Source organism: Phaseolus vulgaris, chromosome 1 (assembly GCF_000499845.2).
Source record: "Phaseolus vulgaris cultivar G19833 chromosome 1, P. vulgaris v2.0, whole genome shotgun sequence".
In the NCBI taxonomy this organism is placed as follows: domain Eukaryota; kingdom Viridiplantae; phylum Streptophyta; class Magnoliopsida; order Fabales; family Fabaceae; genus Phaseolus; species Phaseolus vulgaris.
In genome coordinates, this window is record NC_023759.2 from 24,370,031 (window position 1) to 24,383,386 (window position 13,356).

General features: G+C 46.1%; 1 protein-coding gene across 1 annotated transcript; it reads right to left on the bottom strand.

Annotated features, from left to right (window-relative positions):
- Nucleotides 1-3,343: 3,343 nt before the first annotated feature.
- On the bottom strand, nt 3,344-3,772 carry LOC137815736 (uncharacterized). The gene has a single exon (XM_068618847.1). The coding sequence runs from the start codon at nt 3,770-3,772 to the stop codon at nt 3,344-3,346; it is 429 nt and encodes a 142-aa protein (XP_068474948.1).
- Nucleotides 3,773-13,356: the final 9,584 nt, after the last annotated feature.

Sequence of the window (13,356 nt, forward strand, 5' to 3'; positions counted from 1 at the left end):
GTCAGAAGCAGCGCGAGTTGAAGGGGATGATTTTCGTTGGGTGCTCTCGGTGGACGGATCGTCGAACCAGCAGGGTAACGGTGCTGGAATCATTCTGGAAGGGCCCAACGGCGTGCTGATAGAACAGTCCCTGAGGTTTGCCTTCAAAGCCAACAACAATCAAGCAGAGTATGAGGCGTTGATCGCCGGAATCTTGCTGGCCAAGGACATGGGAGCTAGGGTGCTGATGGCTAAGAGTGACTCGTTATTAGTCACGGGACAAGTAACAGGCGAGTTCCAGGCCAAGGATCCACAAATGGCGGCTTACTTGGAGTACGTGCAGGAATTGAAGGGTTCCTTTGTCTCGTTTGAAGTAGTGCATGTGCCCAGAGAGCAGAATGCCCGAGCAGACTTGCTAGCTAAGCTCGCCAGTTCGGGCAAGGGGGGGTAGGCAGAGGACGGTGATCCAAGAAACTTTGAAGACGCCTAGAGCATTTGTGGCAGACCACCTGGTTCTTCAAATAAGCAAGTCGACGGAGAAAGCGGCGAGGAGTCACAGGTCTTTGACTCAGGAGACCTTGAGATCGCCGAGAATAAGAGCATGTCGGGGGGAGAGGGTGAACATGACGCAGGTCTGCGCTACGCATGAGCTAGACACGTGGATAACACAGTACCAACAATGCCTGGCAGACGGCCTTCTCCCGCTGGATCTGACAGAGGCTAGGAAGATAAAGTAGAACTCCAACAAGTTCACAAGGATTGATGGCGAGTTGTATAGGTTAGGGTTCAGGCACCCACTCCTGGAATGTGTGCACGGAGAAAAATATACAAGAATTATGGCTGAGCTCCATGAAGGGATATGTGGAAGTCACGTCGGGGGTCGAGCTCTGGCTGCAAGAACCCTCCGTGCAGGTTACTACTGGCCAACAATGAGGGAGGACTGCAAGAGGTATGCACAATGTTGCAAGCAATGTCAGCAGCACGCCGATTGGCACAAAGCGCCTCCAGAAGAGTTAAAGTCGATTTACAGCCCTTGGCCGTTTCATACGTGGGGAATTGACATCCTGGGACCTTTCCCATTGGCGATCAGGCAGATGAAGTACTTGGTGGTGGCAATTGAATATTTCACCAAGTGGATCGAAGCAGAACCAGTAGCCCAGATCACCGCACACAAGATCAAGAGCTTTGTATGGAAGAACATCGTGTGCCGGTTTGGTGTGCCTAAACGCCTGGTGTCAAACAACGGGACTCAGTTTGCAAGTCACCTGCTGAAGAAGTTGTGCGAAAAGGTGGGAATTCAGCAGGTGTTTGCATCCGTCGAGCACCCTCAGACAAACGGCCAAGTAGAGTTCGCCAATCGGGTGTTGCTAAGAGGCTTGAAGAGAAGGCTAGAGAAAGCCAAGGGATCGTGGGCTGAGGAGGTACCCCGCATAGTCTGGGCGTACCACACCACCGAGCAGTCAGGAACCCATGAGACCCCGTTTAGCCTGGTCTATGGATGCGACGCAATGATTCCAGTGGAAATCCAGGAGAGCTCGCCGAGATTCCAGCACTTCGTAGCGGAACACTTGAATGAAGAAAGAAGGTTGAATCTGGATTTGCTGGATGAGGTCAGGGAGGAGGCGAGAGTAAAAGTCGAGGCAGTGAAAAGGAGGATCGAACGAAGATACAACTCGAAGGTGATGCCAAGGCAGTTTAAAGAGGGCGACCTGGTGATGAGGAAGGCCCACCAGTACGAGATGGAAAACAAGTTATCGCCTAAGTGGACAGAACCGTTCAGAATAACCGAGGCGCTCGGGAACGGCGCCTACCGCCTAGAGACATTGGAAGGAGGGGCGATTCCTCGCACTTGGAACGCCACACACCTCAAGTTATATTACAGTTAAAGCTTTGTAAGTAAAAGCAAACACGAAGAGATCTGCAAGCTTTCTTTTAAAACAGTTTGAAGGGGGCACTCTTTTTTCCCTAAGGAGGGTTTTTAATGAGGCCACCCAATAAAAGAAGAGTTTTCAAGCTTAAAGATTTTGAGTTTGCATGCATGTTTGTGTTGAAAGCTTGTAGAAAGGTGCATGCTCTCAGTTAAAGTTTTCAAGTCCCCATCGTTTTTCGGCGATTGGCGGCATAGTTAAAGTTTTAAAGTCCCCATCGCTTTTCGGCGATCGGTGGCATCTGTTAAAGTTTTAAAGTTCCCATCGGTTTTCGGCGATCGGCGGCATTTTTTAAAGTTTTAAAGTCCTCATCGCTTTTCGGCGATCGGCGGCACAGTTAAAGTTTTAAAGTCCTCATCGTCTTTCGGCTATCGGAGGCACCAGCAATGATTAAAAGACCTCAACGCCCTCGCGTGTCCTGAGGCGAGAAAGAGATAAAAGTCCCCATCGACTTTGTGCGAGTGCAGGCGAGAACAGATTAAAAGTCCTCAGTGCATCAAGGGAAGAGGAGATGTAATCCCTGGGCAAAGTAGAGGCACTAGATAAAGTCCTTCTCGCCATCGAGCGAGTTCAGGTAAGATAAAGACCTTCTCGCCGTCGAGCGAGTTCAGGCAAGATAAAGACCTTCTCGCCGTCGAGCGAGTTCAGGCAAGATAAAGACCTTCTCGCCGTCGAGCGAGTTCAGGCAAGATAAATACCTTCTCGCCGTTGAGCGAGTTCAGGCAAGATAAAATCCTTCTCGTCTTGAACGAGTTCAGGTATGGTGTAAAGGGTGGAAGAAGTTTAAAGGATGGCTAAGGTAGGTTCAAAGAGAACACCTAGCTATCCGGCTTATTGTTCTGAAACTCAGGGAGGTAGAGAAGGATCCGAAAGGCGCCTCTACCCCCAGATGAGGGAACAATAGCCAAGTTATGAAGGCAAAAGGAAGCTTACATCGCCAGGACCCTATGGCGATTAGAAGAAGTCCAGGCGATGACAAGAGTAAGGGCCCATTTCGATGGAGTAGATCAGGTGAACTGTACCTTAAATAATCAGTTAGGTTTGAAACTTGCTGTTTAGTAAGTAGTTTCACGCTGAAGTTCATTGCCTTAAGTTTGCAAGTTATATTAAATATCATCGTTTGAAGAATAATAAGTTGCTCGTGTTTTCACTTTGAGTTAACAATTGATGAGTAGATATAAGATTGATAGTTTGCTCGAGTTTGAAGCAGTGAGTAAACGATTGAGCCCGAGGAATCGCTAAGTTAATTTGTTTAAAGCGATTTCTACAAGGAAGAGCGAAGTAAACATAAAGACAAGGTGCAAAAGCGGAAGAAGTTATAATAGAAGCGGTATTAGTTCAAATGCATAAGAAGAAAAGAAAAATTATTACAAGTAAAGATCATGCAAAAAGAAATAGGCGCTGAATCTCAGGAAATAAGTGATGGAGGGAAGCGATTAATCTTCAGAAGGAACGATCTTCCCATCCACCACTTCGTTGCATATTGACATCATGGAGAGGTCGAGCTCGGGGTACTGGCAAGCGACTTGCTCCAAGGCGGCGTCGAACCCGGCGGCAAGGACTTGGGCGGAGCTTTGCTCGAGCTCTTCGGTTTGCTGCTTGAGCTCCTCGGTTTGTTGCTTCAGCTCGTCAGCTCGTTTCTTCAGTTCTTCAGTTTCCCCACGAGCTTGAGCAAGGTCTTCAGCAACCTTCTTGCCTTCGTCCCGCGCCTGGGCCAGCTCTGCAGCAGTTCTCTTGTTTTCCTCTCGAGCCTTGGCGAGCTCATCCACGGCGTCGTCCCTCTCCTTCTCGACCTTTCCAAGGAGAACCTCCCGATCAGCCGACCTTTTTTCAAGGTTCTCTACCTTGGCTGCATCCGCTTTCATTGATGCCTCCTAGTTGGCCACCTTGAGCCTGTAGGGAACCAGCTTACTCTCCAGCTCGATTTTCTCTTGAGCTAGGAGGTGCAGTTTCTGGCGCAGATCGGAGGCCTCCTTGCGTGCAACCCTCAGCTCAGCACTCATGGCGTCCTCCACCCTTGAGTGATCGATCTCTACCATCATCAGATTGCAAGACAGTTTTTCTGCCTCAATCCTTATCAGGAGATTCTCCTCCTGGAGTGTTGAGATCTCGTCTTGAAGCTTTTTGTTTGAGCTCTTCACAGCCTTTGTTATGATTGAGGGGAGGTCCTCTGCCATCATCTTGAGTTTAGTTGTGAAGGGCCCCCAGACTTCTTTGACCAAGGGGGGAAGGCTTACAGCTGCTGTTGGTGGAGGTGTTGAAGGAGCCTGGTGCTGACTTTCACCACCACCCTCTTGAGTTGGTAGAGCGAGGGGGGCTTCCTGGCGTGGTGGTGAAGTGGAGGACTCGGTTATGAGTATCGACGAGTTGTGGGCACCTTCATCCCCACCTGGGGCGGCTCCAGCAATCGAGGTGGTTGAAGGAGGACCCTCTCCAGCAGATACGAACGGCGTGGAGGCGCTAGGAGGGTTCTCTATGAAGTTGGGCTCGCTGCCTTCAACCACAGGGAGCGCGACCGCCAAGGGTGTTGCTTGGACTGGCGGTGTTGGAGTTGGGGGAGAGGGCGGTGTTGGTGTTGGGAGAGCGGGTGGTGAAGAAGGTGCCACCCTTTTTCTTTTGGTGACAAGGCCGTCCTCAGTCGCCTCATCATCCTCATCCTCTTGAACCACTTGAGGGGTTTTCCTCTTTGGTTTCCTCAAGATGAGTTTTTTTCGTTGAGGGGCGGGCAGTGTCTCGGGAGGAGCTGGACCTTGAGGAGGCGATCTGCTCTGGGCAGCGGCGATCTCCACCACCGAGTTGGGCACGGTTTGGGAACCCGTCGTCAACTTATGAGTTCGGGCGAGCGCCCTCAGTTCAGCTAATTTGCCTTTGCCCAACATGAAGTCTGCACAGGGTAAAAATAGACAAGTAAGCACAAGAGCAAAGGCAAAATATACGAGTATGTGTGTGAATAATGCAAACAAATGGCGCATGAATTAAAAATCAAGTCCAGTACGCAACAAGCAGGACGCTCGATGGTAGATAACAGAGATGCGAAATCAGTCCCAACACAAAATGAAAACCTAAGTGTCAAGGTAAAGGCTAACCTATATGAGCTTCGAGTTGGCCCTCGGAGAACTCGAAGGAGATTATTGAGGAGGTGGGAAAGGTGATGTTGGCGGCTGCTACTTTCTTCCAGAAAAGGCATAGATCTTTGTCTAGCTCGCCCATGTTGTCAGGACTTCTGGGCCTCCTAAAGCTCTCTTTGGCGTCTTTGTTCCCCTTGTGTACCCAGTACAAGGGGAAGCCGTCGAGCAGGGAAGGATCTTGGTCGTTGGCGCACACCTTCACGAATTTTCCTTTCCAATCTTTGTAAGATTGCTGGAAGATGGAGAGGATTGACCTCCCAGCAATCCCGTTCAGGCTAATCCAGAGGCGGTCTCCTGGATTCATAGCTTCAAAAAGAAAGAGGAAAACGTCAACCGAAGCTGGCAATCCCAGGTGTGCGCACATGATCTGAAACGCCCTTACGAACGCCCAGCTGTTGCATGAAGCTGGGCGGGGGCGATAGCGAGCTCGGTTAATAATTCCCTCTCGAAGCGAGTGAAAGGAAGTCGGAGCTTCACCTTCTTGAAGAACGTCGCGTAGAGGAAGCAGAACAGCTCGCCGTTGTTCGCTTTATCGTCGGCGCAGATCGGTTCATCCGGGTGGCAAGGCAGCACGGCCATTTTGCTGTCATGCTCCTTATGGAATGAGAGCTCAGATTGTCCCCTTTCCTTAGTCGGTGCACGCCCAACTCTGTGTTTATGGAAGAGGTTTCTTTCAACAAAGCTGAGGTGGCCCACGGGTAGAGCTTCTTGTAGTCTTGTGTGGGAATGGAGGCTCCTCCGGCGACTGGTGGAGTTGCCTGAGCGAGATTGGAGTGAGAAGTTGCAGGCCTCTAAGCCTGGGTAGAAGGAGCACTAGATGCTCGTGGTAGGTTATGCACTTGGGGTGGAGGGTTTCGCGATGGAGGAGGAGGGTTCGCGGTGATTTTCGTGCGAGCCATCGCAGGAACTGCAAAGGAAAAAGGAAAAAGGATGAACAAAGGTTACAGAGAATGACTCGATTGTGGACGAAGAATGGAGAACGAACGAACGGGAGTTCGTTGTGACGAATGTAATGGAAGACGAAGCCCTAAGTTACGAGAGGGAAGAAGAGGAGGAAACAACCCACAGCGTATGCACCAGACAGATAATGGATGATGCGAATCGGTTAAAATGCAGCAAATATCAACAGAAGAAGTAAAAGAGGTACCTTTCGATGATCAGATGAGCGTTGAAGGGAGTTGGAGATTGAGAGAGTTGAGAAGCGTCGTGGGTTCGCAGAGAAAACTCAGAGCGTTTGAGAATGCAGAGAGATGATGAAACAGTGGAAATGAAAGGGTTTAAGGGTTTTTCAAACGTTTTTGGAAGCGCAAACGACAGCTGAAGATGACCGTTGATGAAGCCACGTGTCGAGCGATTGGAAAAAGGGGTTTGGTGGAGCGTCAGAAAAGCAGAGGGTACGAACGTTTGGAATTCCGTGCCAAGCGCCACGTAGATCGGCAGTGATGTGACCTCTTAGTCTTTTCGCTGGACAAGTCTTTGCTTAAGACTGGGGGCCTGTGTACCGCCCAGGTAGTCGGAATTGATGACGTGGCAGCAAGCTATAATATAGGCGTGTTGAACGGGACACCTGGCTGGCAGAAGGGAAGGAAGTCGGGGGGCTCATGTAGTCGCCAGTCGTCAAGTTGGCGTGCCCCGATCTCTAGCATACCTAAACCGACGGTCACCAAGTTTGTGTCGTAGTCGCCGGATGTGAACCCAGGCGACAAGGCGATCTCCGATCGCCTAGAGGAGGACATCGCCGAAAGAATAGGAAAGCTTGTTCTAGGCTTTCGAGGCGAAGGATGAAGTTGTCAGATGGTCATTCCCTAGCTGGCCAGAGGTTGAGGTCAGGGAACAGCTTACCCGAACATGCACAGTGAAGTAAGTGAAGTAGAATATAATGGTGGCCGGCGAGACCACAGGGAAGGTGTATGTGATGACACTCGTACTCGCCACACAGAAGAGATCGCGCTCCAAGGCAGCTATACGCTGAGTTGCTTCCTGCATAGGTAACTTAGTCGAACAGCCTGAGGAGTAAGAAGTGACGCTCAAACAGAGGATGCTCCAGATGGTGACACGTGTACAGCTGGATGTGAGTCACGTGTCCAGATGTGTAACTGTCAGGAGAGAGAAAGCGCACAGGTATATAAGGGATCCTAACGAACTTCTGAGGTACGCGCGTTTTAGAATACTTCTTTTAAGCTTGCGAGAACTTGGGTACGCTGAGAGAGAACATTGCATGGTTCCTGAAGTTCTTAGTTTTCCTCTTAGTATTTTGGTGGTTCAGTCGCTGACTTGGTGGTTCAGGCGTCGTTCTGTCTTTTGCAGGTTCTTGAGGTGAATCAAGGTGAAGGACGGGAACTAACACGGTGCAAAGTCGATCCAGAGGAAGCTACCTTTGACAAGACAAGGCTCTCGCGTTCTGGTCAACAGGCAGGATCACCTTAAGTTCACAAGTTTTATTGAACCCCATCGGCGAAGAGTTGATAGTTGCTCAAATTTACTTTGAGTTAGCAGTTTGTTAAGTTTGTTATAAGGTTAACAGTTTGCTCAATTTAAAAGCAGTATGTGCAGGGTTAAGTTCAAGTATTGCTGAGTTAATTCAGTTGAGTAAGTTTCACCAGTTATGTTGGTTAACCCCACAACAAATAGAGGCAAAGGCATACAAGGTGAAATAGAAAGACAATATTCAAGCAATAAGAGTTTTATAAGCAGTATCAATTCAAGTTTTTACACAGATTGGTCATTACAAACAAAAGATAAACAACACGTTTTCAAAGAAGAGGTGATGGGGAAAGGCAGTTAGTCTTCAGAAGGTAGAATTTTCCCATCCACCACTTTGTTGCAGATCGACAGCATGGAAAGGTCGAGCTCAGGATATTGGCATGACATTTGCTCCAGAGCAACTTCGAACCCAGAGGTGAGGATTTGAGCAGCACTCTGCTAGAGCTCATGTATTTGGTTTTTCAGTCCTTCCTTTTCCTCATGAGCTCGAGCAAGTTCTTCAGTAGCTTTCTTACTCTCACCCCGAGCTTGGGCAAGCTCTGCGGCAACCTTTGTGGCTTCCTCACGAGCTTAGGAGAGCTCAGCGAGGGCCTTATCCCTGTCTGCCTCGACCTTCCCCAAAAGGATCTCCCTATCTGCCGATCTCTTTTCAATTCTTTCCACCTTGGAAGCTTCAGCCTTTCGTGCAGCCTCCAAATCTGCCACCTTGACCCTAAGTGGGACCAATTTGCTTTCCAAGTCAATTTTCTCTTGGAGTTGGAGGTGCAGTTTTTGGCGCAGATCAGAGGTTTCCTTGCGTGTGGTCCTTAGCTCAGCATCCAACGCATCCTCCAGCCTTGAATGTTCCATTTCATTCATCAGCAGATTGCAAGTGAGCTTTTCAACCTCAGCCCTTATCATAAGATTTGACTCCTTGAGCTCGGAGTTTTCCTCTTGAAGCTTCTTAAGTGAATCCTTCACAGCTCTTGATACCAGCGAAGGGAGATCTTCAGCCATGATCTTCAGTTGAGCTGCGAAGGGTCCCAAGGTCTCTTTAAAGGGATCTGGGAGGCTTGAGGCTAATGCTGGAGGTGCTGGTGGAGTTTGATGTTGGCTTTCACCACCACCCTCTTGAGCTTGTATAGCAAGGGGGGCTTCCAGGTGTGGTGGTGAGGCCGGAACTTCTGTTATAAGCATTGGAGAAGCCTGAACACCTTCATCTTCTCCTAATGCGACCCTAGCAATGGATGTGGTGAAAGGAGGACCCTCTCCAACAGATACAAATGGTGTAGAGGCGCTCGGAGGGTTCTCTACGTAATTAGACTGCTACTCTCGATCACTATGGGCGCGACGGCCAGTGGTGTTGCTTGGACCAACGGAGTTTGAGGTGAAGGCGGTGTTGGTGTTGGAAGTGCAAGTGGTGTGGAGGTGGTTACCCTTTTTCTCTTGGTGATAAGACCATCCTCGGTGGCTTTGTCGTCGTCTTCTTCTTCGGACACCACCTGAGGAGTCTTCCTCTTTGGTCTTTTCAGCGCCAGTTTTTTCCTTTCTGGGGCGGGTAGGGCCCCAGAAGGAGTTGGACCTCGGGGAGGAGTTTTTCCTTGAGAGATGGCGATCTCCACAACCGAGTTGGGCACAGTTTGGGAGCCCGCCACGAGTTTGTGGGATCGGGCGATCACCCTTAATTCTGCTAGTTTCCCTTTTCCCAACATTGCGTCTGCACAAGGTAAGAAAACGGATGAGTATGCCCCAAAGCAGAAGCAGAACACGCAAATGCATACATACAGAACGAACAAGAATGCCAAAAACAGAATGGTAGAAATGCTAAGTCAGTTTCAACACAAAATGAGAGACTTAGTGTTAGGGTAGGGCTAACCTATGTGCATTTCGAGTTGGCCCTCGAGGAACTCGAAGGAGATTATTGAAGCAGTGGGGAAAGTGATGTTGGCAGAAGCCACACTTTTCCAAAAAAGACAGAGGTCTTTGTCCAAATCTCCCATTTTGTCAGGACTTCTTGCTTTCCTGAAGCTGTCCCTGGAATCCTTGTTCCCCTTGTTTACCCAATACAAGGGGAAGCCATCAAGCAGCGAGGGGTCTTGATCGTTCGCGCACACTTTGACGAACTTCCCCTTCCAGCCTTTGTAGGATTGCTGGAAGATGGAGAGGATTGACCTCCCAGCAATTCCATTCAAGCTGACCCAAGGGCGATCTCCAAGATTCTTTGCCTCAAACAGAAAGAGGAAGACATCAACCGAAACTGGCAGCCCCAAGTGCGCGTAAAGGATTTGGAACGCCCTCACGAACGCCCAGCTGTTGGGATGGAGCTGGGCAGGGGCGATGTCGAGCTCGGTCAATAGCTCCCTTTCGAAACGAGTGAAAGGAAACCTAAGTTTCACTTTCTTGAACAGTGTGGCGTAGACGAAGCAGAACAACTCGCCGTTGTTCCCTTTGTCGTCCGCACAGATTGGTTCTCCAAGGAGGCAAGGCAGCACTGTCACGTTGTTATCGTGCTCCTTGTGAAATGAAAGGTCGGGTCGTTCCCCTTTCTTCAAGCAAAGCACCCCCACCTCATTATTTATTGACGAGGTTTCCTTCAATAGAGTTGGGGTGGCCCAAGGGTACAACTCTTTGTAATCTCGTGGAGGAATGGAGGTTCCTCCGGCTTGTGGTGGAGTTGCTTGGGTAAGATTGGCTTGGGATGAGGCAGGCCTCTCAGCCTGTGTGGAAGGAGCACCAGAGGCTCGTGGGGGGTTGCGTGTTGGAGGAGGGTTTGTCCCAGTGGTAACCCTACGAGTTGTGGGAGGAGGGTTTCGCGATGAGGAAGGAGGATTAGCGGTGGACTTTATCTGAGCCATCGCAGGAACTGCAAAGGAAAGAAAAGGGAGGAAATGAGGATAGCAAGAGAATGACTCGATCGAAGACGAAGAAGATAGAATGAACGAGTGAGAGTTCGCTGGGGTAGACGCTATCAGGAACGAAACTCTAAGTTACGAGAAAAAGAGAAACAACCCACAACGTATGCTCCAGACAGTTAATGGATGATGCAAACCGATTAAAATGCAACAAATATCAGTAGAAGGAGTAAAAGAGTTACCTTTGATGATTGGATGAGTGTTGAAGGAAGTTGAAGATTGAGGGAGACGAAGGTTTCACAGTTCGCAGAGAGAGCGTTCAGAATGCTTGAAGATGAAGAAAGATATGAAACAGTGAATAGCGCGAAGGGTTTAAGGGTTTCGAACGTTGTAGGAAGCGCAAACGACGATTAAAAACAAGTGTTGATGAAGCCACGTGTCGCTTGATCAAAAAGAGGTTGGTGAAACGTCAGAAAAGCAGAGGAGTACGAACGTACGGAAGTCCGTACAAGGGCCACGTAGGTCGACGATGATTTGACTTCTTAGTCTTTTCGCTGGTCAAGTCTCAACTTAAGACTGGGGGCTTGTGTACCGATCAGGTCATCGGGTGTGATGACGTGACAGCAAGCGATAATATAGGCGTGTTGAACGGGATACCTGACCGACAAGAGGGGAGTAAGTCGGGAAGTCAGTATAGTCGCCGATCGCTGAGTTGGCGTTCTCCAATCTCTAGTGTGCGTAACCAGCGGTCACCAGAGTTGCGTCACGGTCACCGTATGAGAGTACTAGGAGATCAGGTAGTTAGAGATCGCCGGGGAATGCTAGGAGATCGGGTGGTTTACACACCGCCGAGAGGGGCACATCGCCGAATGATCAGGAAAGCTTATTTAAAGGTTTCCTAGAGGTACAAGTATGGAAGACGATCGATATGTTGTCAAGTAGCAGCGGAGGATGAGGTTATCAGATGATCACACCCTAGCCAGAGGTCGGGCGAGGGAACAGTCTCCCAGAATGTGCATGGTGTGCAAGTGAAGCAGATCGTGATGGCACCCAGTACTCGGTACTTAAGGGGTCGCGCTCCAAGGAAAGCTGTGCACCAAGTTACTCCCTGTATGGATAACTTAGACGCATGGCGAAAAGAGTAGAAGTAACGCTCAAGTTGAGGAAGCTCCAGATGTTGACACGTGTACAACTGGATGTGAGCCACGTGTTTGGAGGTGTAACCGTCAGGAGAGAGAAAAAGCTCAGGTATATAAGGAACACTTAACAGACTTTTGAGGTACGCTTTCATAATACTTTCTAGTACACTGAGATTCACTACGCACTGTTCCTTGAGTTGAGATATTTTCTCTGAGTTTTTGGTGATTCTTGTGCTGACTTGAGCGTCGGAGCGCGATCGCCCGCAGTGGCGCCACTTTGTTTTCTTCAGGTTCTTGCGAGGAATTGAGACGTGAAGAGCAAAAGCCAACGTGATGCGAAGCTGATCAGAATGAGAGATCTTTGACGTGACAAGACTCTTGCACTCAGGTCAACCGGCAGGATAAAAAATATTCAAATTTACGACTAAAACTTAACTAAACTTAATTTTTATTATTAATAACTTTTAAAATACTTTATCAATATTGCAACCCACAAATATATTGAATAAAGATAAACAAAGAAAAAATATAAAGTATAATTTGTAGAAAGGAGAAACCATTTTATTATAAAAAACAATTCTCTTTAATTTTAAAGAACTAATGTATATGAACCCATTTTCAAATAATATCTTTATTTTTATTCACGAGTAACTCTAGTTAAAGATGGAAATGAGGAAATAGTTAACTTTCAAAATTTCATTTTTAGTTTTAATTTTTAGTTAAAAAGTAGAGTTTTTTTTTTTTTGTATTACCTTCAATATTAGCTTAATTATGAGATAATCGAGGAACTTTTAATTAAAATACATATCATTAAGTCCTTATATAGCATAAGTTGATTTAAATTGATAAATTCAATTAATAAAATCTAAAAATATTCATAATTAACCTAATTTTATTTGAATATAATATTTTTATTATTAGAAAAAAAATCAAAGTATAAAATAAACAAACAACAACAATAATATATATTAATGTTTTATTAATATGTAAACTTAAAATTTTATACAAATTCTTAATCCTAAATACTTCAAATAAATTCAACTTTTTAAATAAAAAAAGCTGTATTGACGTAGCAATCTATCGTGATCCAACGAATTTATAATTTAAAATAAAATATTGATATGTTGGATCCATCAACCTTTTAGATATTTACCTGTCCTCCGCATGATGTGTAATAAAAAAACACGTGGTACACGATGGAACTTTTTAATGTGAGTATAATTTTTTTTATTTACAGCAAATATTCCTAATAATTTGCAGTGTGGTTGTTGCTTACACCATCACCATCATCATCATTATTATTATTATTATTATTAGCGGAAAACATTGTATATTTTATTTTTGTTTTAATTTATATTTGTATTTATTATTATTTATTTAATTTTTTATTTTTATTATTCATCGAATTAAATGTGAAATACATGTCAATTTTATTTTTCTATAAATTTTTCTTAATTTAGATAGTTTATTTGTTTTTTTATTGAATGCTTCATCTTCTATTTGTAATACTCAGTCTTCAAGTTCATCTTTCTAGTGTTGATTTTTTATTTTTTATATTTTTTATTTTATTATGTAATCTATTAAAATGTAGAAAAATAATAAACATTAAAAAATATATTTAAAACATTTTAAAATATAAATATAGTTATTAATGAAAGAGATATAAAAAAATATTGATAATATTTAAAGTACGCATTTTTAGAGTTTTAATATAAGTTATTAATTATTTAAAAAAAATAAATAAGTTAGAAGATTGTTTATATGATAGAATATCCTGCAAAACAAAATGAAAGTGAAATGCGTACTTTAATGAAACCTACCCTTCATACCAAACTTATATTTAATGTTTATCGGAAAGATTATTAAT